Here is a 22835-nt window from a genome sequence, read left to right as displayed (position 1 = left end):
TTTTCACTGGAGAAAACTATTATTAACTTTTAATTATTATGGACTCATATTTTGGCCATGAAGCAATGGTTTATAGTTTAAATGCCTAAATGTTGTTTGTTTTTCTTTCTTACAAACAAAAATACTTTTTTCTTTTCGCTTTATGAGACATTAATTTTTGGACTGGAGTCGTGTGGATTATTGTGATGTTTTTACTGTTTTCACTGCAGATGATTCATTGGTGAGCAAGTGATGTGATGCTAAATATCTCCAAATTTGTTCCAATGAAGAAACAAAATCATCTAAATCTTCAATGGCCTGTCGATGAGCACATCTTAAACAAAATTTCTATTCAGTTTTTTGGTTGAACAATTCCTTAAATATACAAATGCACAGGACAACAAACAGATCAATAAATAAACTTTAATTCTGTACATAAAGTATATACACAGCAATATCATGATCCTGTACAATCAGTTAGCTTCATTTAGCTCAAATTAAAATATTATCAAAAGACCAGACAAGAGGAGTTAAATTATATATATATGAGACAACTTATAAAGAGACAGAGATTATGTATCATTGAAATGAACAATACATGATGCCTATTCTTCCATGATTAGACTCAAATAAATAATAATAATAAAGAATTAAAAATCTTTACTGTAATCATCTTTTAAGTCATACCTGCTGTAATGGTGTATCAATTCATCTAACTCTGCTTCATTTAGCTTTTTAATATTTAAAATTCCAAAATTAAAATGTTTATTTTCTAAAATGTCTTAATAATAAAAGAGAATTAGTACAGATGACATGTAGCACAGACATCTGAACACACTAGGACATTAAAAAGATAGATTTGTTCGCTGAAACCCTTGTCCACATGGTTTTATCACAGCCATGGAGTGTGTTTGATGAAGGAATGTCTATGTTCTGCTTCGAATTAGAAGTGATATCTGAAAACACTTAGAATCCTGCCATGACACAGCTGAGATCTGTTCATTCTCTGTTCTCAGAAGCATGAGTGGAAAATAACATTTTGGGAGTGCAAGTTAAATTTAACTAATCATCAAATTCTGAAGTGTTATGAATAACAAAAAACACCTGCACATTTATTGGAAAGAACGGCTGAAAAAAAAAGAACATTTATTACATAGTGTTAAGACAGGTATTGGATTTTATGGAAATATGTGAAGCATTAAATATGTTGTCTTTAGAAGTAAGATATTTTAAAACAATGTGAGTTCTGATGCTATAGTGAATGGTTGATAGTGGAAAGTTCTGTGGTTGATGACCCGCTACACTAACATTCAATAAATTAGATCCAGAATACATGACACTGACATTCAGCAAGTAATGAAACACACATTCAGTGGCCCCAAGAACTAATTGGACATTCAAGCTAGAAGGAAATATAAGTCTAGGTTTTAAAAAATAACTAGCCCTGCATCTTGGGGGGAAAAACTGATTTGCAAAAAAAGGCCTCATACATGTGAAAACCAGCTGACCAAGTGAACAAATAGTTGTAAACTGGCTCAGAGGAAGATAAAAGTCATGTCTTTGTGGCAGTTTTTCTGGTAATTAAGGGGAAATACATCTTAACCTTACAAATGGTTCTCGAAAAATGCTACAAAAAGCACATCCCATTTTGTGAGAAAGTGTAATGTACTAGAGGAAAACAGGCACTATTTTTTTAACTTTTAACTTAGTAAGCAACAAGTACTGGATTTCATTCAGCAAATACGATTGGTTGAAAAAATTGCTTAGAAAAGTAAGAAAATCTCTGGCATCCTTTGTTTGCAGATGGTTGATAACTTAAATGTCCTAATACTCTTTGGGGTCACTGTATATTCTTCCATTGTCACAGAGGGAGACAGGGGTCCCTTCTGACGAGCCCTCCGGTGTCAAAGATCACTCAAACAGTCTCAGAGGCAGTGTTGGAGTCATCACCCTGGAAACTCTTTCCTTTTCTTTAAATTGACCCATTCTCTCTGTTCTTTCACTTCATACATTCTCCAGGACGTCACAGGGCACGAATCCTCTCTTTTTCCCACTGGCTACTCTGATGAAGCCATTGTGTTCATCCTCACCGCTGACACAAATCTGAAAGTGTGTCGATACACCAGCATTATCAAGCCGTTTGTGGTGAGAATCCAAGTTAGAAATGATTTGAGGCTACAGCAAGTTTAGTGTACTCACTTGTCCCTCCTTCAGGGTGATCTGCCCTTGCTCCTTACAGCCAATAAAGGTTCGGTTACATATGAACACCCTGTCGCCAGCCCTCACCTGATGCGCAAAGGATGCTGGGAAAAAACCTATTCTATCTTCAATCACACCCTGGAATTGTTACAAGAACAAAAATTTAAAACCACAGACACTCATCTTAAAATATACTATTGATTCTGCAATCATTTTGACATAAATGTTAGTTTCTCACACAAAGCATCATACAGCGTCAAACTCTGAATTGAAATATAGCACAAATATTGTGTAAAATACATATAGACCACTTCATTTATTTTTGATGGTGCTTTTGTGTCCTTTTAAAGCTTGAAAGCTTAAGTCCTCATAAATTTGTAATTCCTTGGACGAGAGCATTGAAAATGGTTTTCACATTTTCTCCTCTTGACTTAACAGTAAGAATTTCTGTGAATTCAATTTTGAAATACTTGCAGTTTTTTCTGAAACATCAAAATTCTCTAGTAAAATCTGTTCAGATTTTAAACATTGTGTAGTGTATTCCAGCCTTTAGTGATACAGAATGTCACATTTGTAGAGAATCAAGGTTTAACCATTACGGGGGTTTTTTTTCTTCAAACATTCTGCAAATCTGTAACAATCTTACCTTCCACCAGTCATCATTGGAATCATCTGCCAGGATTATTCGATCTCCGGGTCTGTAGGGAGAAAGGAAGGAACACATTAGGACAAAATAACATATTACATCCCCTTTCAATAGTTGGAAATTAATTTTGGAATTAATTTATGATTCAAAGCTTTGATGAGGCTGTTCTGAAATTTTGCGATAATCTTCATTCCATCACAATAGGCTGTATGAAACTGAACATGGAAAGGGATACAAAGTCAAAAGTCCTCTGCAGTCTCAGCCTTCTTCTGAGGTTCTTAGAATCAGATCTGAACCAAAAGAAATAAAAGTTCTATAGTGTGAATGACTGTAAAGTGAAATGTGTGTGCAGTCAAATTCAGCCGCAACATGGACAATAACACAGCGGTCACAATCAAAGTACCAGACCAAGCCTCTGGGAAATCCACTGGTTGATGTACTTTTAACTTTATAATGCTGTACATTTATAGTCCATGTTCAGCCTGTTATGAAGAACCTAACCAGCCTGTATTTACTGCAAGGAAGAGTTACACTGGTAAATTACAAACTGTGCACCATCATTCATTTATCATTATTATCTGTTATTTGTAATTTATTACTAAAATCAGCCCCTTTTCGTAGGAATAGCTGAAGTATTTTTGCAAGCTCAATGCCCAGTGTGCCTGCACCTTAATCACAAGGTCATGTATTAAATAGAAACAATATAAAAGTGAAAAACTGACTCAAACTAAAAAGATTGCCTAATTAATATTCATGTTTATCCAAGAGTGTGCTTGTCAGTGTAGGTAAGGACACTATGTTTTCTGCATATTAAGTAAAATATTACTATCTGCTGTTGATATCACAAAATAGATAAAAATAAAATTAAAAAAGGAATAAAACAGCAGCTTGTGTCGGTTTTAAAAAGCTACAAAATGTATTCTTCTCACCTCATTTCTAGGTCTTGGTTGTCTTGGGGGGTAAATTCGAACAAAGCCACATAAGTATTGAGCTGCAGTGGGTCCCTGTTCAGCTCTCTGTCTGACTACAGTTTAAACATACAGGGACATAAACAAGAAGAGACTATTAGAAATCAAGAGGAATTGTGCTGAAAATGTGTGCAGGGGAGAGCGGGGCTAATTGTTACTCTCTTTACTGCATTTAATACTTCTCAGTCTGATATAAAGATAAATACAAGCCTTTATGTAAAAAAATAAAAATCAGAATTTAATTGGGAGTTTGGAGAATTACTTTTGATATTATTGCATGTTTCGGTTTTGTTTTTTTATGTAATGCAATTAAAGGAAAATATTTCAAATAATAAAATTCTATATATAGTCATAATTAAATAAAGATTGATTCCATTATCAATACATTACTGGGATTGAAATATTGGCTAAGGTGGGGGTGTTACTTAAATTTGGACTTTTTCCACAAGCTCTTGGGAAATTGTGAGTGCAAGCAGGCACACAGCCACACACACACACACACACACTGGCCTAAGAATAGTTCAGATGTGATTAAATCCTGACTCTGAATCATGAGTGAATGAAGTGCATCTAGCTGCCTCGTATAAATGTCAGAAAGAATTGACAACAAATTAAAATGATGACTAAGCTTATTTTCCTCTGGCCTTAAATATCATGACTCCTATGTTTCAAGCACTGGTGCTACACAGCAGAAACAAGTAGCTGTAAGGTTTTTAGTCTTTAATATTGTGAAGAATTATTACAATTTAAAATAACTGTTTTCTATTTTAAGATATTTTAAAATGTTATTTATTCCATTGATGGAAAAACAAAATTTTCTTATTTAAAATCTATTTTGCTTAATAGTTTTGTGGAAACTGTGGCAGTTTTAAGGATTCTTTGATGAATAAAAAGTTCAAAAGAACAGCATTTATTCGAAATATAAATCTTTTGTTCCAATAAAAATCTTTACTGTCACTTTAACTTTGTGTTCAATGAACAGTATGGTTCAAAAGTTCACTAGCTTCTTGGTAGTAAAGATTTTAAGGTATGTGCCTATACTGACTGACCCACAGACACATGAAGATGGCTTAATAAACATTATGGATCTTATCATAAAGTCTTTAAAGATAGATGTGGTGACGCTTACAGGTGATTCTTCTGATTTCCTTTCAGCAATATGAAAATGTTCTGTTCCATTCTCCAGTTGCGTAAAAACTTAAACACACAACAAAAGAAAAATCAATGAGTAAAAACTGTTGATCATGAGCAAGCGAGTCATGGCAGAATAAACCTTGCATTTTTTCTTTTCATTGCACAATGTTAACTTTATGATGCAATTGTAGTGGGTCATTCTTCCGAGTGGTGAACTGATTACCCAAAAATACCACTGATTCTTGGTCATGCTGGCACCTATGTTTCACCAGAGAATAAATATCTGCACACAGTCATGGGCACATGAATTCACTGAAGCTGGGGTCAGTCTGTGATGAACTAAAGGCCAGTTTGATTTTAGATTTGTTTTTTACATAAAATGAACAGGGATTTTTGTTAGTTTTTCACATGCTAAATTATACATTTCTTACCGTTGTCACTGGGTTTCCTGGTGAGTTGAGCTCGACTGATGTGGGCCGCCTTTTCTTCTGGTACCTGAACCACATCACTGGACTGAACAAATGATAAAAACACGAGTTCTCTCACATACACATGTCCCAAGAAATGTCTTTTTCTGTTAAAACATGACAAGATTCATGTTAACTAATTATTATTCAGAGATTTACATCTATTAAGTACCCTACAAACTTATCTTTCTTTTGCAAATCATTTGATTTATTTCATCCTGGCTTCATTCTGTCATGTTGTATGCTCTCTCTGTTCTCTCTTTCATCTTATTTTCTCCCTTTTTTGGTTATATTTGCTTTAGAGAGGCATTATCTGAAGCTGACCATCACTTCCTTCCAGGGTGCATGTGTGTCTGTTTGTTTCAATCTTAGATTTTCTAACAAATATAGTAACTACACATTAGATGGTTTAAACATTCACATTCACTCACTGACATGATGATCTTGAGTACGAAAAAATGTAAACATTGTACTTAAGTATTAAAACTAATGACAAGGTCCTAATACGTTGCCACAAATAACGTAATGTTGAAAACATTCTTATTTTATAACAGACTGCTGTGTAAAGAAACTGCATCCCTATGATAATGCCTCTAATAGAAGAATAAAACTTCTTATGAAGAGAGGAAATAATGGACCTGAATTATGACTCAAGCAGAGAGCATCTCAAGGACATTAAATTGAATTGTCTTAAGTGTTTTTTTAAAAATAATTATAGTAATCATAACCATTTTTACAACAACCGCTTCACTCTCTGCACAAGCAGCCAGGTAGACACATTAAAATGCATTATCAGTATTTTTTAAAGCCTAAACTGAAGTGGATCGCCTGAATGTAAATGATGAATGCATGTTTACCATGATCAGTTTCTCTCTCTCTCTCACACACACACACACACACACACACACACAAGCATTACAAGCATATATTCAAACTGTCACGTGCCCCTTCAGATAGAATTGTATGCAACTTCCAAAAAAAGCATTATTTGAATATTTGAAAATTCAGTTCACACAAGCATTTGTTTAAAGCACTTTTTAAAATTATATTTTAAATATGTTATTTGATTTGATACACTTATTGGAATAATGCACTTTTAAAAGTGGGGGTTAGCAGTGAACAAATGGGATAGCAGTGAACAAGTGTTTCTTACAGAGTTTCTCTGTGGTGACTCCGATCCACTGGTCCGCTTGGTCTTTTGTGCCAGAGAGGTTCCAAATCTCAGAGTCTCATACACCGGGTCAACTTTACTGCCACAGGCTAGGACAAAAGACATGTCAAAATACTACAAAATAACAGTGAACAGGATGATCAAGCTGGTGATGCTATGGCATATGGTGCAGAAGTATAAAAAAAAAAAAAAACTGAATGCAGCTTGTTGCTCACCAATAGGCATAACCTCCCTAATGCAGCCAAACTGTTCCTGAATCAGCAGAGGGGAGCTAGAGTATCTCCGAAAACCTTTGGGCTGCAATCACACAAACAGGATCAGTACATTTTATTATTTCATTAATCCACTTTTTTTTATTCACAGAATTTATTTTCATATGCATTGTTTGACCTCAATGGGAGCATGTTAAACAAAACAAATAAAAACACAATATCTATTTATGCTAAATAAGCACATCAAATCAAAACCAAAAATCACCAGTTACTGATTCTCAATCTGACCGATTTTGCCGGTTTATTATCGTGAAATAAAACCAACATCAAACACAAATGTAAATGTAAACAAATCACAAGTTATCATAACACATTAACACATACCCATGGCATTTTTATTACTTTCAGTGGCTCTTTAGGCTTAAGATCTGGTTAATTTCTGCTATGCTGAAATTTCAAGATGATCCCATCACACTTAAAGACATCACACTTCACTGTTTTCGTTTTAAAAAGAACTGCATGGGAAAAAAATGCCATGATTATCAAATAATGGTTTGGTTCCTGTGAACTATTTAATAGCAAATACATATATTGAATATGTATCAGACACCACCAAATAACTAAAATATAACTACCAAATAACTGTGGTTGGGAACTAATTTAAGTACCACTCGAACCAAGAGACAAGCTCTCTAGTGCTCCTAAGTCACATTTCTCCAAGAGCTCACTGGTGAAGCGTGTAAATAGACATGTTCAGTGCTGAAGTAGATGCTAATTAATGCATTTAACAAAAGTGCACTGTGTCTGGGAGCACCTTAAAATACAGAAGTGAGACAACCGAAAAACTTCCATGTGATTAATTTGCTTAATCAACTAAAAGAACAATAACAGCTACACCATGCAATGTTCAGTTGCACATTATGAGAGTTTTAATGGTTGACTAACAATCAGGACTCAGCTCATGTCATGCTGGTAGTATCGCACTGTTCTCTGAAAAGCACTCGTAGTTCAAAGGTTCTCGCTGATCAGACAAGCCAAGAGAAATAAACAGAGTTTAAAAATAGCAACTTGTTCACTTTAGGGCAAAAGTGGAATTAGAGCCAAATCCTGTGGGGAGTTGTTCTCTTTTTAATCCTGACCCCCCACAGCTATATTTTCCATCTGTGAGAGCCCACTACATCATCAGAAGACTTGCTATCTCAACCCACCAAACAGTCTGAAGCACAAGCACAGCATTTCTTTCTACTTCCTGTGTTGTTGATCTCATAGTACAGTACTAGAATCAAAAGTGTTGGGCTCTAAGAATAAAAAATACATTTAAAAAACGCTGGTCAAAAGCAATTCTACCCAGAGTTCTGTTGTGTTTTTCTTTCAGAAGTTGATTTTGTGGTTGGGTGTTTTTGTGAACAGTTCCTAGGTTAATTATGTGATGTGTTAATAAATGTGAAATGTTTTTATTTGTCTTATAATTCCTTTTAGAGAGCAGAATGGCTGCGATAACGCAGATATAGAATACAATTAAAAGAGGTCATGAAATGGAAAATCAAAATGTCCTTGATATTAACATATACAAGAAGATATTCCACAATAAAAACACAGTGCAGGTTTCATACCTCAAAGCAAACTCCCAAGTTTAAACAAATAAAAAAAATTTTCCCACCCTTTTGAAATACCAGCATTTGAAATCACCCCATCCGTGAACTCGCAATTTTGGAAATGAAGCTTTATTACCGCTCTGGCCATCATAAGCATTAAAATACAGGTACATGTCAGACAAGATGTGGGGGAGGGATGTGGATACAATGTGATGAAGGTCACCAGTGTGTTTGGACTAAGTATTTGTTTTTTCTTTGATAAGTTAGTACTTTTAGTTAGCAAGGATGCATTTAATTGTTTTAAAGTGACAGTAAAGACTTTTACTTTGTTACAAAAGTTTTTTGTCAAATAAATTACTGTTTTTATAAACTTTCTATCTATCAAAGAATCCTAAAAATTAAATTCATTACAGTTTACACAAAACAATTAAGCAGCACAAAGATAATGAAAATGTTTCTTGAGAATCAAATCAGCATATTAGAATGATTTCTGAAGGATCATGTAATACTGAGGAATAGCTGATAAAAATTCAGCTTTGCCATCACAGAAACAAATTACAGTTGAATAATATTGAAATAGATAACAGTTATGTTAAACTGTAATAAGATTTTAAAATTACAGTTTTACTGTGTTTATAGAAAAATGCAAACTCTACATTTAAATTAAACCTTACATACCCCAATCATTTAAACGATAGTATGTGTGTCTATATAAAAGTTAAATTCTGCACATATATAAATATATCTTGATCTAATTATTAACTTAATCTATTATTTGTGTGATACTACCACAGCATTATGACATTTCTACATGAGAACAGGTTTTTGAGAAAGCTGAACTTGTCACTTCCAGGTCACTCAATCATTCTTTGAGAAACCCGACTCGCTCCTGTATTTCACTGAAGCCATGGGAAAAGCAATGGAAATTTTAGCACTCTTTTCCCCTTTTGCCATTTTTTCCCCTGTGTGTGTTTGTGGGGGGTGGGGGGCGAGTGAATTTGCCAGAAGAGTCGTGACTCGTGGGTCCCCCGAGTAAAGCAAAGAGGTGTTTACATGATAGATGCATCTTGATATTCTGTATCAGCTATCCCATCTTTCTTCGCTCTCACTTTCTCCAGTACACACCAGAGAATCATTACCATTCATACTCACACATAAATTCATGGAAGGAAAAGACAGACTGATGAATCACACCTTCAAATCCCCAAAAATAGCACAGTGAAGAGTAACATATCTTAACACTCACACACTACAAATCTTCACCTACTGCCAGAAAAAAAAACACCAGGAAAGCGATACCGCAAATTTTATGTATGGTCTTGGAAAAGTGTGATTTCTCTAAAATGTCATAATAAACCTCTTCATACGATAAACAAACATAGGCCAGCCTGATCAACAAATGAACAAACACTGAATACTTGTTCAGTTCCTCAGAAATTCAATTTTTAAAAGTAATCAAATCAAAGTGACGGGAAAAACACTCCATTCACATAAAGTAAAAAAATATCTCACCAATTTCCCCAAGCATCTCTGCTGTCCAACTCGATCCAGGCACTTGTTGTGGATGCCCATCTTGCAGGCTTTGCACCGGAGGCCCAGCTTAGCATTTGTGCCTAGCAGTTGAAGTCATATTCAATTAATTAATATCTGGTTTAAAAGTCTTCTGAGAGCAGAGGTTATTGGTACAAAACAATGTTATTATATTAAAGTTAAACAACAGAAAGCAATCAATAAATACAAGTCAGAGTTGGAAAAACCCACATTTGCAGTTCTGCTGGGATTTTCATCATCCACAACTATTTCTTAATTAGTAGTTTCACATGAAATTCCATATAATTCTGTTGGAACATCTTAAAACACTCTTAAAAATAAAGTTTCCAATAGCACACTTTTTCTTAGTGTGACTTAGATTTAGTTATCTAAAGATTGTTTTCCCACTGAAAAGATCCTTTTGCGCAATGAAAAGCTTTCATGGATTTGGAAGGTTCTTCATGGAACCAAACACTGCCAATAGAGAATTTATTTTTAAGAGTGTGGGGGTGCAGTTCTGCAAGCGTTCAGGTTGCTAGTCATCATTCTGGACGTACATTTCTTTTGCCTAAAAAGAAGATCCCTTATAAGAGGATCATCAAATTATGACTTCACAGTCCTGGAAACACTTGCAGAATCTAAACGTGTAGGAAGTACTGGAAACAGGAAAATGCAGGTGTTGATGCTAAGCTGAACAGAAGCAGCTGAAGACAAACGAGAGCAAAAACCACATGTACAAGAAACCATCTAACATAACAGCACTCCGAATTCTCTAACAACTATTATAATCCTACTCTTATATTTGCTCATTTTCACAACTTGATATCACCGCACCTGGTGCTCAGAACATGCATTCAGAGATATAGTTTTATTGATTCAGACACTTTATGGAAGGTCTTAGAGGAAGGAAGAACAAAAAAGGAAAAACTATAGAAGGATATACATTCTTAGCCTGATATCAATATCTGTAAAAAACATTTGTGTTTGCTTGTAAGCAGATCTCCTCCACAGAAGTCAGAATGTGAAAGCAGCAAAACTCTGAGGTTGTCAATAAAAATGCATACAAAATATAAACAAAACAAATTCACCAGGGATGAGCATGTTATAACATCCATTCTCTGCTTTTTCCAGTAACAATATTCTTGTGGCAAAACAAAAAAAAAGTAATAATAAAACCATTCTTCAATCCATATATGCCTCTGACTCCTCTGATTATGATAGCTCAGGGAGGTAATTATTTAAATATTAACATTAAAATTGTGTTTATTTCTTACAGATAGTTGTGAATGATTCATTAACCAATATAAACAGCTTTTTCGCCATTACAAATTATGCAACACTTTTTGATGCATGCTTCTTTGGATGATCCTTGGGTAATGAAGAATTAATCAGGCCTAATTGCATTCAGAAATTACAACCCGAATTCCGGAAAAGTTGGGACGTTTTTTAAATTTTAATAAAATGAAAACTAAAAGACTTTCAAATCACATGAGCCAATATTTTATTCACAATAGAACATAGATAACATAGCAAATGTTTAAACTGAGAAAGTTTACAATTTTATGCACAAAATGAGCTCATTTCAATTTTGATTTCTGCTACAGGTCTCAAAATAGTTGGGACGGGGCATGTTTACCATGGTGTAGCATCTCCTTTTCTTTTCAAAACAGTTTGAAGACGTCTGGGCATTGAGGCTATGAGTTGCTGGAGTTTTGCTGTTGGAATTTGGTCCCATTCTTGCCTTATATAGATTTCCAGCTGCTGAAGAGTTCGTGGTCGTCTTTGACGTATTTTTCGTTTAATGATGCGCCAAATGTTCTCTATAGGTGAAAGATCTGGACTGCAGGCAGGCCAGGTTAGCACCCGGACTCTTCTACGATGAAGCCATGCTGTTGTTATAGCTGCAGTATGTGGGGAAGCATATTGGAGGGAAGCATATGTTGCTCTAAAACCTTTATATACCTTTCAGCATTCACAGAGCCTTCCAAAACATGCAAGCTGCCCATACTGTATGCACTTATGCACCCCCATACCATCAGAGATGCTGGCTTTTGAACTGAACGCTGATAACATGCTGGAAGGTCTCCCTCCTCTTTAGCCCGGAGGACACGGCGTCCGTGATTTCCAACAAGAATGTCAAATTTGGACTCGTCTGACCATAAAACACTATTCCACTTTGAAATAGTCCATTTTAAATGAGCCTTGGCCCACAGGACACGACGGCGCTTCTGGACCATGTTCACATATGGCTTCCTTTTTGCATGATAGAGCTTTAGTTGGCATCTGCTGATGGCACGGCGGATTGTGTTTACCAACAGTGGTTTCTGAAAGTATTCCTGGGCCCATTTAGTAATGTCATTGACACAATCATGCCGATGAGTGATGCAGTGTCGTCTGAGAGCCCGAAGACCACGGGCATCCAATAAAGGTCTCCGGCCTTGTCCCTTACGCACAGAGATTTCTCCAGTTTCTCTGAATCTTTTGATGATGTTATGCACTGTAGATGATGAGATTTGCAAAGCCTTTGCAATTTGACGTTGAGGAACATTGTTTTTAAAGTTTTCCACAATTTTTTTACGCAGTCTTTCACAGATTGTAGAGCCTCTGCCCATCTTTACTTCTGAGAGACTCTGCTTCTCTAAGACAAAGCTTTTATAGCTAATCATGTTACAGACCTGATATCAATTAACTTAATTAATCACTAGATGTTCTCCCAGCTGAATCTTTTCAAAACTGCTTGCTTTTTTAGCCATTTGTTGCCCCCGTGCCAACTTTTTTGAGACCTGTAGCAGGCATTAAATTTTAAATGAGCTAATTAAGTGGCTAAGTGTGAAATTTCTCAGTTTAAACATTTGCTACGTTATCTATGTTCTATTGTGAATAAAATATTGGCTCATGTGATTTGAAATTCCTTTAGTTTTCATTTTATTAAAATATAAAAAACGTCCCAACTTTTCCGGAATTCGGGTTGTAAGAAAAACTGCTGTTGTGCAGGATAAACATAAACAGATTTTGTTGTGGTGAGACAATAAATACTAATTACTGAAATTGTAGTGTGTTAAAGTCACCAGGTGCTTCCCAAGAGCGAGCAGCACTTTGAGAATAAAGCCACCTATTGGTTAAAGCCTCTGTATCTTCCACTATATCTAAGCACACAAATAGGATATTTTCATTAACTTTAAAACCACCAGAACAAAAGTAAACCATCATTTACAGTATATAACAACACCATGCATAGCAAAGCTCTGGACAACAGCACAGAATAACATAATATTCCTGACAGTAATGAAACAACAGAAAAAAACTATCCCATCACAGAATAAAGGAATTGATATTGACCTGTCTGGAGAAAAATTCTATTAAGCATCGGTCTGCCAAACATATGAGCAGATACTTAATCATATGAATTTCCGGAGAGTGCTGAACAAGTCATTATGAGCGCAGAAGCAGGGAGATGGAGGGTCGGGGTTGGAGGTGGGTGAAGGGAGTTATCTATTTTCATTCGGTTTCTAAAGAGTTCAATTCATCATCAAACAGAACAGACTTACCGAACACCTTGCCTGCTCCCCCTTGGCAAGCTAAAAAAATTACAGGAGAGAACCCTATTGTATTACAATTATTCCTTATAATATAAAGATAAAATGGTGGTCAAACAAGGCAACATGGCATTAGTTACAGCTCATTCTATGTTTGTAGATGTTGATTTTTCAAAACAAACATGTATCTCTGAAAAATCCGATAGCCTTAAAAGCATTGTTCACCCAAAAATGAAAAAAAAAAAAAAAACGTTTTATCTACATCTACAAGATCAAAGAGTAAAAATATATTTCCTTATTTTGAGTGGCTTTAAGATTTAAAATGATAAATGAAAATGTAGTTTTGAATGATAAATATGAATGTGAAATGATTAATATGGTGAAAACATCAGGTCCCGCTGTTGTCACAGGGCTCATTTGCCCCTGTCTGCTCCAACAAGCTGCTTCCAGCCATCCATCGATTAATCAAACATCACATGCTCAGTCCACTCTTTCATGCCTCCCTGTGCTGATCACTTCAGCCTTTGAGAGAAAAAAAAATTCCTTCAATGCATCTTTAATGTGTTTAATGATTGAGTATTTATGTGTTGAGTATTTATTCTTGGGTTGAGTGGTGATACTGGGCAGAACAATCATAATGAAATTCTTCCTATTATGCAAACGCCATTGACTCACAGATCTAGCTCAGGCCAAGCTTCAGTAAAATGCCTGAAAGTAATATTAGAATATTTCGTCAAAGTCATTAAATGTTTGGTCTTCATTTTGGACTTGTGCGCCCTAAAGGAACAGAGGGAAATTATTTCATCTTTCAAAAACACTTACATGCAAGCTGCATGATATGCTATGTGGATTTCATTTCAGTGTTGTTAATGTCATCAGTTGCCCAATGGGATGGGAATCCACCCACACAGACAGCCAACCATATTCCCAATATGCTAAGCCTCCTTTTATACTCAGAAATACAGCATGGTTTCTGTGTCTTTAGAAATAGATGCCTCTGCCTTAGCCAAACATGAGAGAACATCAGCATGAAAAATGTGTTTCTCTCCGATCCAGAAAATGTTGAATCATTTTAAAATGAGCTCAATATGAAGTATTAGTGATACAGAACACACTTGTTAAATTTTCATTCTGAATGAAATGCACAGTCAGTTCATGGTCAGTAAATTTCTTTACAGCTGCACAACTGACCATTTTTAAAACATTTATAAAATTTGGGGTTTAGTGTGCGTTTCTTCCATTTTGGCCTTTTAGAAAAGACACATTTTACACATCCTCTCTACTTAATTTGTACACCGAAATTGTCAACAGCCAAAAAACATGCAACCAAAAGAATTATGTAATTTTTGTAAAAATAATTTCGCTTAATTACAGCTTAACTGGTAAATGATCCCCAATACGAAAAATATTATTTTGTAAAACTCATTTTACTTAATTACAGCTTAACTGGAAATGATCCCTTATAAGAAAAACATTTGGCAATTTAACTAAATAAAATAAAACTAACTTTAGGAAAACTAAAAAAAAATTGAATGTAAATAATTTTCACAAAATAAATACTGAAATAATTTGTTTATTTTAAATATATATTGTTTTCTATTTTATGATGGATTTCCATAGTTTAAGATTAAAACTATGGGTCGGAGACAAGAGCTAAACAATAAAAACTACACATAAAAGGCAAAAAATACTAAAAAGTTCAAAGTAAATAATAAAGGAACAAAATAAATGATTGCATGATTAAAAAATGAAAACCTAAACTCTGGGTTAAAAAAGTGGTCTGAGTTGAAGTAAGCAAGCAATCAAGTTAGTAAGTTAATAAATCAATAAATATTAAATAAATATACAAACTTTTAACCACAAATCTCCTTAACTCTGAACTGGAAACTAAACAACATAGCAACAGGTCAGGTATCAGTATCTTTGGTTCAAATCCCCCATTCACCGCACCACTGGCTATAACAAACAAGCATGGAAAACAAAGGCACGTGATGCCGAAACCCAGTTAATTTTGGCATCCTGATATCTGATCCAAATGCAGAGATTTGGGTCAATGGCACATGGGCTCATATTTAATCAACCTGTAGAGATTTGGGTCAAACACAAGTGAACAGGTATATGATCCACCCATGGAGATTTGGGGCACACACAGGTGTCCTGACATCTGATCCATATGGGGAGATTTCACTGTTTGTTATTTAGTAATGACCCATTAGTCACAGCAGGAAATTGAGACTCAACACACACAATCAAAGAAACTACAGCCTCAACTCACTATTTTTTTTCCAGACAGTTGGTGAGATCTCATGAAATTAACCTACCTGCATGGCAGTAATCAGAATGCTGTGGGATAATGAACCGACAGATCATTCCTCATCTAATGCTGCATAAACTCAGGTTTCTCTACATTTAGCACGAAGCTTTGAAATGCATGATTTGGCCTCTTGATGTCCTTTTCATGAGGATGTGCCAGGATCGGATCTGGAGCCCTGCCCTCATTAGTGTGCTCTTCTGAGGCAGTGTTAGTGAGGTAAAGAGATGATGAGGCCTGACAGATCCATATGCCAGCCACAACCAGAAACACACTCACACATACACTGTACATTCATATACAAAAACACAAAACACGACAGAGTATTCTACGTATACGTATACTACGTGTTCAACCTTGTGTCTTTCTTTTCAAACAAGTAGACATCTAGCTGAACATATTATGCTCTTAAACACCACATGAACTGTAAGTTCAAATCTTTATTTTAAAACCACCTCACTGCTTCAGATTGAAGAAACAACTATATGTAGAGTAAATGTGCCATGGTTGGTCAGCTTTTAGGAGCGCAGTCACATATGAACTCAAATCTAATAGACATTGACTAACAGCCACAATACTTCGATTTTTATCTCACGGAGCCTTTAATTCATTACGTCGTGCCACTCTATCATTGTTCACCGCTCTCTAAATGGTCAAATCATTGTGTGTTGGTGTCGTCCACAGTAACAAAACATTATTGTCTGGTGGCCGGACAGCAGATGGGTAATAGAGGTAATTTAAGATTAAGCATTCAATCATCTAATCTATAATCATTATGTTAGAGATCAAAATAGGCTCCTTTGTCTAAAACACAAGCATAGTTTTGTTTGTGGGTTTCCTGTGTAATTAGATTGCAAAGCTGTTGTCGGTCACAAAGATAAAACAGGTCCTCTTACCTACAATCATGTGGTTGCAGACATCACAGAAATGGGGCTTCTTGAAGATGTGCTCTAGAAAGGTGTGTAGGTTGGGGTCTGCTGGGCGGGGGGCGCGGGATGGAGAACAGATTGTGATGGGCAGGTTGCCCGGGATTACGGCGGGCAATGGAGGGGGTGGTGGAGGAAGGGACATCGCTGAGGACGCTGAGACAGACACACCGATGGTGCTCAGATGACCTGTGCTGCTGCTGACATCCGAGAGCAGTTCGGTTTGAAACTTCACATCCTCGATGGGCCGCTGGAAAAAATTATCGGCACTTTTGCTGCGAAGACTCTTGGTCTTGAAGGACAGTGAACGCTTTAGCCTCTGCAGCTGAAATAAATGTAAAACATAGTACAAAATGAATCTGATTTAGACTGATCAAACTCATATGACATTAAAAAAACAGCCCCCAGAGCATTAAACTCTGTAAGTGGGCGATTTCTGATGTTTGACAGGTGTCAAATAAGTGCATTCTCACTAAAACAATCTCCAGATTATTATACTCTCTCTCCAGCCATCATATGTTAAACCAACTCAACAAGGCTAAAATGACAGATTATTCATGTTCATCTAACTCACTGAGCATCAAAAGGCTTAATGAAAGAGGAAACGGAGAGAAAGATGGGCTGTCATGTCTCTTGGTACGTAACCTCTTTGTGCGGTGCACATTAACCATGGTATCAGTCATACACTGACAGTCCTCTATATTAGCTGACAACACCCACCAGGATCATCTTTGCCTACTTAAGATGTCCTCAAGGAAACAGGAACTTGCACTACTTCCACAAGGGTATATTTTTAATAATAGCCAACAATATATAGTATGGGTCAAAATGATAGATTTTTCTTTTATGCCAAAAATCATCAGGATATTAAGTATAGATCATGTTCTAGGAAGATATTTTGTCAAATTTTTCTACAGTAAATATATAAAAAATGCATTATCATTAGTAATATGCATTGCTAAGGACTTCATTTGGACAAATTTCAAGGTGATTTTCTCAATATTTAGATTTTTTTTGCATCGTCAGATTCCAGATTTACAAATAGTTGTATGTCCGCCAAATATTGTCCTATCCTAACAAACCGTACATCAATGGAAAACGTATTTATTCAGGTTTCAGATGATGTTCAAATCTAAAAAAAAAAGTCAAATTGACCCATATGAATGGTTTTGTGTTCCAGGGTCACATATAATACTTTAAAACTCAAGTGAAAAAAATCTATACTGGTCAACAGGGCCGTCCTTAAGGGGGTGCAAATGAGGGGTCCATACACCCCTCCGGAACTGGATCACGAACGGACCGAGAGGGACACGCACCCTACATCGCACCAGGCCCAGCATCAGCTAAGGATGGCCCTGCTGGTCAACCACAAATCTGAAAATATATTATTGTGTAAAGGATCAAAGAGTATTTCTTTATTTAAGGATTTCTTATGATTTTCCAATTTTTTTTTTACTTTGCCAACATCTCCACTGCTCACCAAACAAATAAAAGCAAATGTAAATACATTTTACTATATTTGTTTTTTTATCGTTTCTTTGTGTATAATATATATATATATATATATATATATATATATATATATATATATATATATATATATATATATATATATATATACATATACACATACATGCATACATACATACACACACATCTTTTGCATCTACAATCATTTTTATAATTTTATATAAATTAGTCAAATAATTTTATATCAGCACAATATTTTATGTGCCAAATAGTTTTGACAAAATTACTTTTTAAAATAAAACACAAAAATCTATGAAATTAAGTAATAGCTGAAAATTATAGTGCACTAATAGATAACTCCAAGACAGCTATGAATTTATAAACACACTGTAGCTGGAAAACAATAACATATAATGCAAATTATTATATAATTGGCTTATAATTTTCAGCCCATGCTTACTGATACTTTAAAGTCAACTTCTGGCTTCCATCAGAAAACCATCTGTTTAAGTTTGCAAGACATAAAAACATGTACAAGATAAACAAATGTAAGGTTTAGTGCCATTGCAGAACTGGCCTGATCATGCAAGTGATGGTTCTATTTGCTGGTCTAACAGCCCTTGGGCATCTTTCTGGTGGGGGCCCTATGTGTGCATATGTTTTTTTTTTTAGATGTATGCGTTTGTGAAAGAGGGACGTATTGCCCACTTGGACAATCTTCTCACATTATTTCTCGACCGATCAGAATAGTGAATCATTGCAATGTGTTTAGTGAGCTGCATGCCTGTGTATGATGATGACCTATTGATCTCTGATGGCCAACAGAGTGTGACTGATCAATTAGTCCCTCCCTCAACGCTCATAGTTCATGGTCAACTTACAGAAAAGGTCCCCTACAAGCAGCTCTTCCACTTGAAAGCACTGTGAGTTACGTCAAATGAGTTATAAAGTTGCAAATGCTGTTGGTTATAAATTGGTTTTAAGTATTTACTGACATTTACAAGGCACTTGCCTTGTGGCAGAACTAACTGTAAACAACAGGCTATCAAAAAAAACACTGCCTAGTTCAAGTCTCACTATGCCTGGCAGTTACAATAAAATTAATCAAACAGGAACACACACACAAAAATCAACGCTGCTTGAAAATATACATGTCTGGGTTTTCATTTTGAGATTTTGAGGCCAGGTTCCTCACATATAAGAAATTAAGTAATAGAACGGTCAATATATTCCCTTTTGCACAGATTACAATTAATGAGGGAAATAGGACCTTAAATAAAAGACCAACCAGATAATTTAAAGAAATTTGAAATAAGATATGAAGGCTTGAATTAGAACTGCACTGAAAGTACCTCTTCCAAAAAAGAATGACCAGTTCTGCCAGAAAATCTCTAATCTTATACATCTATTAGAAATCAATTCTGCTGCTGTCAGCACCAAATGTGTGTCCTGCTCTAACCTGAAGGACGACGCTGAGATATGAAGCTGATTAAGGTGGAAGTCAGGTATTTTTCAGCACAAGATTTCTGTTTTTAGAGAAAGAGGGACACATTTTATTAGGCCTGCTTTATTCCTAACACATTTTTATCTCATCAAACACAAATGAACAAAAAGCAATCAGACACAAAGTGGAAAACAGAAGCACTGACAGATTAAAATTCACTTTGGGTTTTAGTCATAAAAGGTGTTCCTGCCTGGATCAGTTAAAGGTGCCATGTGGTCATGAATATGTTAATTTGGACAGAAATAGATAGATCTTGGTTCAGTAATTTAGCTGTAAGATGCTTGATAGATTAGCAAATAAAATCCCTCATAATGATGAAATTCTCTGATTATTATGTCCAATTTTTCTCTACAAGAAATATCTAAATTATAACTCTAGAAAAAGGTTCAAACATTTTTCAAACAATAAAAAATTATTTTAAATTATGATCTGATTAAAAACATTTCCACAGGGCTTCAGTAAATAACATCAAATTGTAAGTGCTCCCACTGCTGAAAGTGAAAGCTCTCAATTACACACAAATCCCTCAAGATGCCTCCGATGAGCAAAGGCAATATTTAACACTTTAATGCCATGGATAATGTACAAATGTAAAACTTTAGCACTCAGACACACACACAGTTTGACTGAAACAAAATTTATGGGGAGGAGGGGAATGACACAAAGTAAATATTGAATCCGTTTCTGAATAACTACTTAAATAAAGCACTACTGTCTTGCAGCTTTTAATCTCTTCTGATTTAAATACAATAAATATACAAAATTCCCAACTGGCATTGAGATCTAAAAGCACAGTGACCCGCCCAACATTTGAGGACTGAATGTAGAACTCTGGGCCACAGATGACCCAGAAAAACAGATGAGCTCAAACTCAGCGCCAATGTGACTAAAGACCACCCGCTACAACTTCACACATCAGATCTTAAATCATACACAACACATCACACATCAAGGTTTAACTTAGAAAAAAAAAAACCTTCAACTAGGACTCCTATGAGCCTAGTAAACAAACAACAAACAACTAATATTGCCAGTGTGGGGTTGTTTCTGAATTTGGATTATGTTGTGCACAATGTTACTGTTAGACATAAAGCAACGGATGCTTTACGATTTAAAATGATCAAAGATCAATTGAGTCAAATATTTAATTTCATAGGACAGGTGAAACAGGTGAGACAGAGGAGTGTTATTGTAATACATGGTGAGCTTAGAACACCATTTAGAAATAAGATACAAGTGTTCAAGTAGAAAATGACTCTGTGTGAATATTTAAAAGGATTTAGATGACAAAAAAATTAGATAAGAAAGTAAAATTTCACCCATGTTTTAAAATGTCATGTTAGAGATTTTTAAATGACAGAACTGGTACCATCTGCACCATTGGTTGTTTTTGTTAGCCTATTGTTTTATATGGGCCCATTTATATTTCTCTGATTCGGTATTTTGCTTTGATACATTAAATTGTTACTTTTTTGTCCACCATTTTGAAATAACTTTAAATAAAACAAGGTTGAGCAAGGTGATGAGTGGCATAACAATCATTTGAACAAGTAAATCTGTTTAGCCGACTATAGTAAATCCATGCACTAAATGTAAAACGCCCGTTTGCAATTACTGTTAGCACGCCCCTCAGTAATGTTACACTTGTAACAGCGTCACTCTGTATACACTATGTGATCACATTTCACATGAATGTAAGTGATAGCCTACAACTAATTTGGAGCAGACGAGTAAATTAATATTATAGTCTGAGACATACAGCGGCAAAACAGACGCTAAAAACAATGTCACACCACTCCGCGCTCTCTGTAGCAGTAAAAGTGGGAAAGGACGCGTGAACTGCGCACTGTATAAATCTCTGACGGTTTTCTGTGACTGATGTTTTTTACAAGATGTGAGTTTCAAACCTTTGACTCCTGCTGACCGAAGGATGTGGGTGACTGGGGCTCACGGTGGTCCCGTTCGTTCTCCTTGCCCATGATGTCCTCCTGAATCATGTTCGCTGGCGGAATCATGTTGATAACAGTTCAACAGCACCAGTCTGTGGGTTCGTCTGGGCACCAGTCGCGCTCTACATGTTGCGTTGAGCTGGAAGTTCTAAACTGCCGATGCGCTGCGAAAAAAATGGTCTACAATATCGCACTCATCTATCGACTTTCCATCAGTTTGCACATTGCATAGTGGAGACGCAGTCCGCTCGAGATGAACTCACTTCATTAGAGTCAGTATCGTCCAGCAGACTGACTAGATCAGACTGTGGATCAGCCAATCAGACCCCGCTGTAGGAGGAGTTTAGATCTGATTCATTCCCATCCTTTTTAAATGGATCCAGTTTGGCTCTTGTCACCTCTATTCTTATTCTTCACATTCATCCTATTATTGTGAATCTAAAAATAATAGTGTTAATGGTTAGTGCTACAGTTTTTTTTCTATTTCTGGATTGAATTGTATCTAGAGTGCAATGTGTAGGGGGTTTGGAGAGGATTTGGCTCCCAATTATGGTTTAAACTTTGAAGAAATTCGTAACTAAAGCTTGTTAGTATCAAAATATATGGACTATTCTTAAGTTTGGGAGTGTCAAAAAAGGTGTATTCTTTTTGCATATGTAGGCTTATACGTGCATAGTGTACAATATGTCATTTGGGATGCAACTTTCGATTGCAAGTTTATTCAGAGTGAGGTAAATTGAGATTTTGCATAAAAATATGCATTCAATAGACAGACGACCAACTAGTGTATCTGTGTATTGATGGAACTCTCAACTTCTCGTATCGGCAGAGGTGGAAAGTAACGAATTACATTTACTCGCGTTACTGTAATTGAGTAGCTTTTTTGTGTACTAATACTTTTTAAAGTAATTTTTTTAATCTGTAATTTTACTTTTACTTAAGTATATTTTGTTTGAAGTATTGTACTTCGCTACATTTTGAAACACATTAATTACTGAGTAAAAAAAAAAAGTAAAAAAATCGCTCCCTGGAAACTATGTCAGTAAATAATGAGCAGGAGGGCAAACTTGCGCTAAAATCACAAGAAAGATGCAGACGGACAAAACAGGCGTTAGTGGTGCAGACACCGCTGAAAACGAAACCCCGTCATATTCTGCAGTTGAACTCGAAGGAAATGAAGTGAACCCCTGGCCACATGTATGCTCTATTATGCAGTGTAAGCTGTACTTGCCTAGGAA

General features: G+C 35.7%; 1 protein-coding gene across 2 annotated transcripts; it reads right to left on the bottom strand.

The window, feature by feature from the left end:
• Positions 1-533: 533 nt before the first annotated feature.
• On the bottom strand, positions 534-21921 carry LOC132111531 (SH3 and cysteine-rich domain-containing protein-like). Of its 2 annotated transcripts, XM_059518909.1 has the most exons (12): positions 21556-21921; positions 16645-16999; positions 13450-13479; positions 9884-9984; positions 6780-6861; positions 6547-6653; positions 5358-5439; positions 4922-4989; positions 3754-3848; positions 2825-2876; positions 2179-2316; positions 534-2082 (listed from the first exon to the last, which is right to left on the bottom strand). In XM_059518909.1, exons 1-12 carry the CDS (start codon positions 21661-21663, stop codon positions 1984-1986), a joined length of 1317 nt encoding a protein of 438 aa, XP_059374892.1. In that variant the 5' UTR covers positions 21664-21921; the 3' UTR covers positions 534-1983. The 2 variants fall into 2 exon arrangements, with proteins under 2 accessions (XP_059374892.1, XP_059374893.1); XM_059518910.1 differs by lacking the exon at positions 13450-13479.
• Positions 21922-22835: the final 914 nt, after the last annotated feature.

This window comes from Carassius carassius, chromosome 31 (assembly GCF_963082965.1).
Source record: "Carassius carassius chromosome 31, fCarCar2.1, whole genome shotgun sequence".
Lineage (NCBI taxonomy): Eukaryota > Metazoa > Chordata > Actinopteri > Cypriniformes > Cyprinidae > Carassius > Carassius carassius.
The sequence above is the reverse complement of the archived record's forward strand: the minus strand, read 5'-3'. Positions and strand labels throughout refer to the sequence as shown.

Bases quoted from the DNA above. Each gene is read 5' to 3' on its own strand.
- LOC132111531 (XM_059518909.1), bottom strand. From the start codon at position 21,663: ATGATTCCGCCAGCGAACATGATTCAGGAGGACATCATGGGCAAGGAG. The intron at 9,985-13,449 runs GTAAGTCTGTTC...TTCAACTGCTAG, and splicing joins GGGAGCAGGCAAGGTGTTCG to GCACAAATGCTAAGCTGGGC. The intron at 5,440-6,546 runs GTAAGAAACACT...TCATTTGTTCAG, and splicing joins AGTCACCACAGAGAAACTCT to TCCAGTGATGTGGTTCAGGT.